The sequence below is a fragment of the Aplysia californica genome, unplaced genomic scaffold (genome assembly GCF_000002075.1).
Source record: "Aplysia californica isolate F4 #8 unplaced genomic scaffold, AplCal3.0 scaffold00294, whole genome shotgun sequence".
In the NCBI taxonomy this organism is placed as follows: Eukaryota; Metazoa; Mollusca; class Gastropoda; order Aplysiida; family Aplysiidae; genus Aplysia; species Aplysia californica.
Window position 1 is genome coordinate 882,072 of NW_004797564.1, and position 2,981 is coordinate 885,052.

General features: G+C 44.0%; 1 protein-coding gene across 1 annotated transcript in view; it reads left to right on the plus strand.

Moving 5' to 3' along the window:
• The window catches only part of LOC101847504 (TATA box-binding protein-associated factor RNA polymerase I subunit B), a gene marked incomplete in the record, with an annotated part of 24,836 nt that extends 23,729 nt beyond the window's left edge, over positions 1-1,107 (plus strand). The window contains 1 exon segment of the mRNA XM_005101704.3: positions 716-1,107. Coding sequence (XP_005101761.2) covers positions 716-1,041 — 326 coding nt within the window.
• Positions 1,108-2,981: the final 1,874 nt, after the last annotated feature.

Consider the following 2,981-nt stretch of genomic DNA (forward strand, 5'->3'; position numbering starts at 1 on the left):
GGGTGTTGGTGTTTTACGGCGCTTGTAACTGCATAAGGTCATATGAGTGCGCGGGGACACACCTAACATTTTCAGTTGGTAGAAAATTTTGAATTTTGCGCGGGTGGCGGCTGAAGCCTACTCTTATAGATTTTAGACTACCAAGGGATCTTTAACGTGCACAACTTGCACACGGGCCCTCCGAGATTTTTCGTCATTTTCCGAGAAGGCTAGGTGTAGATCTTCCCTACCAAAAGATCAAGGGTGTGGCTGAAAGACGAACAGGTTCTGGTTAGAGCAGGTTCTACTATATTTGAATGAAAATCTCCTCGGTCTGCACTTTGAGCTTAAAGTGCGAGGGTTTGTTCTCAAGGTCACGTACCTTTCTTGTTTTGATCTGCTAGTATTAGACCAACCTGAAATGTTTGCTTTGTTATGGTGATAGAGATTGATGCGGACTTCATTATTCTGCTCTTGAGGTAATGACAATTTTGATACCCGGAGCCGTGGGTGGTTGGCGGGTGCTCTGGTGTGGTTTCCTTCTTCTTTCCTATTTTCGTATCAAACTTCTTTCATCTTCATCTCCCCTCTTTCTTTTTTGTGTTTGTTACTCTCTTGTAAAACCTCTAATCTTCGGCACTCATATGACCTTATTGTGTTGCAAGTGTCGTAAAACACTTAATAAAACTTTTAAAATACCAATATATAAATTTTTTTTCCAAACTCGTTGTTTCAGCACCATCAGATACTGACCAGCTGGAGGACTTATTGCAGCGTCAGACCCACTGTCCCGTCCAGATGCCATTCTTTCACCCGGTGACCTCTGACCAAGCCTTGATGCGGTCAAGACCTCGCGCTTACATCTGGCTGCTGCAGCTGTGTTGTGATGTGATCTACCCCGGCGGGGGCCCCAAAACTGACTTCCTGTGTACCCTGGACCAACAAGTTATCAAGGTTCAGGAGGCGTTGATAAACCCTCCCTCGAGGAAACGTAGAAGAGACAGTTCTAGCGACAGGGAGGAGGTTGAGAGTAACGACAGCGCCTCACTTTTTGATGATTAGTATTATGTTTATGTTTTGCCAGCTTTACTAAAACAAAATATACGACAATTTTTTTATATATATGTATACGATTGTGTGTTGTTTCATTTTTCATTTTATACGTCCATGGTTGCCTCAGCCAGTACACTCTTTCTCCCTATGTATCTTTCATCTGTCTCTCACTCTTCTGGCGCTGTGGCGTCATAAACGATCAGCGATGCCGACAGCACGCAGGAACTCAACAGTCGCTCGGGGGTCCTTGACAAGTGCTGAAAATGGGTTACTGAAATGTCCCAGCAGACGAATTCTGGCACGATCGTTGGCGAGACATCTCAGGAACATATGGTCCATAGTCTCCTCCTCCTCCTTGCAGGCTTGACAGGACGGATCTGGATTGTCTGCTGGCGCAATTTTGTGGAGATATGATCTCAGCTTGGGCGATTTTCCCCCAATGAGCGGGTTGTTGAGGTCCTGGTGTTCCAGGTGGGTCGACGCATTTTGCAGCTGTCGTCTTGGTTTGTCTGTTGGTAGACTGACATCCCTCGGCGGCAGCTGGTGGGAGCACCATCTTGCAGGCTCATCGTTCGCTCCCTGTATGTTTCATGGAGTTGGATCTGTCCCCGTGGTTTTATGCACCCCACATAATTTAGCAAAATGTGATCATTTTTTGCTTTTGCATAATTTCTGTTTATTTTCTTTTATCATTCTTTGTTAAAATTAACAGATTCGCATAATTTCACATTTTTGGGCTCAGTTTGCATAATTTCAGAATTTTTCTTGCATAAAACGACAAGGACAGTTGAATAGACCGAAGGAAATGTAGTGCAGGGGAAAAACAAAGAACAGAGCAACTAAGGAATAAAGATGATGAAAAGTGGAAGGAAATGGAGTGACATCAAGCGACTAGCCCAGGATAGGGAAAAGTGGAAACTGTTTGCTCGTGGCCTATATTCTGATCCAGGGTGAAAAAGGCAATGATGATGATGAATGGACCCTTGCTGTTGACAGCTGAGATTTTCGCTCACTCAGACATCAGTGTGATGTGATTGTTAACCGTGGATTTTGTTGTAATGGTGCTGTAGGATCACTGCACGCTTGGGCTGTTGAGTATAATACGCTGCTCACTACGAGTGAGCTGTCCTGTCACTGCTGAGATACAGTGGAAACCATATATAACATGGAACTGGTAATAACGGATTTTTTAAATCCCCGTTTTTTGCTACTCTTTGTCTCTATTAAAAGTAATCGGCAATAACAGGGCCTCATCGGAGCCCAATTGGTTATAACAGGGACAAAGGCTCGTTAACAATGTGTAAAAAGTAAGAGAGAGAGAGTAATGCAGTGGTGGAGTAAGCCCACGCAAGCCATGCCACTGCTAGCACACGCAGCGGGTGAAGTGAGAGAGGGCTCCGGTGTGCTGCAGATTTCGATCTAGCCCAAAGCCTAGCTACACACACGCGTAATGTGTCATGCACAAGCCTTGAATAAATACAGCTGGATTAGTCCACAAATACTTACTTCCCTTGCGTTTCTGATTTAACAGGGATCTGATATAACATGACTTTTTCTCTGGTCCCACCATCCCTGTTATATCAGGTTTCCACTGTACACATTCGTCTCGTGGGACCAATCAGAGATCTTCTCTCACACCGACATATTTAACCTGGACACGCTTGTAAGACACATGTCTGAGCATATATGCCCGGATTGGGAGGACAGTAAGCACATGTTCTGTGTATGGGTGGTGTCACTGTGTGGGGTGGGGGGTGCAACTAAGAACAAAAATCTAGAAAAAGAAAGTTCTTAATCTTCGGGCCAGTTGCTTTAAACAAGAAACTGGACTCTGATGCTGTTATTGTTCATTTTTTATTTATTGAGGAATTAATCAAGTACATGGATGTATAAAGACCAATGTTGATGTAGCAGTCAGTTAATTGAATACATGTACACAAACTGTACAA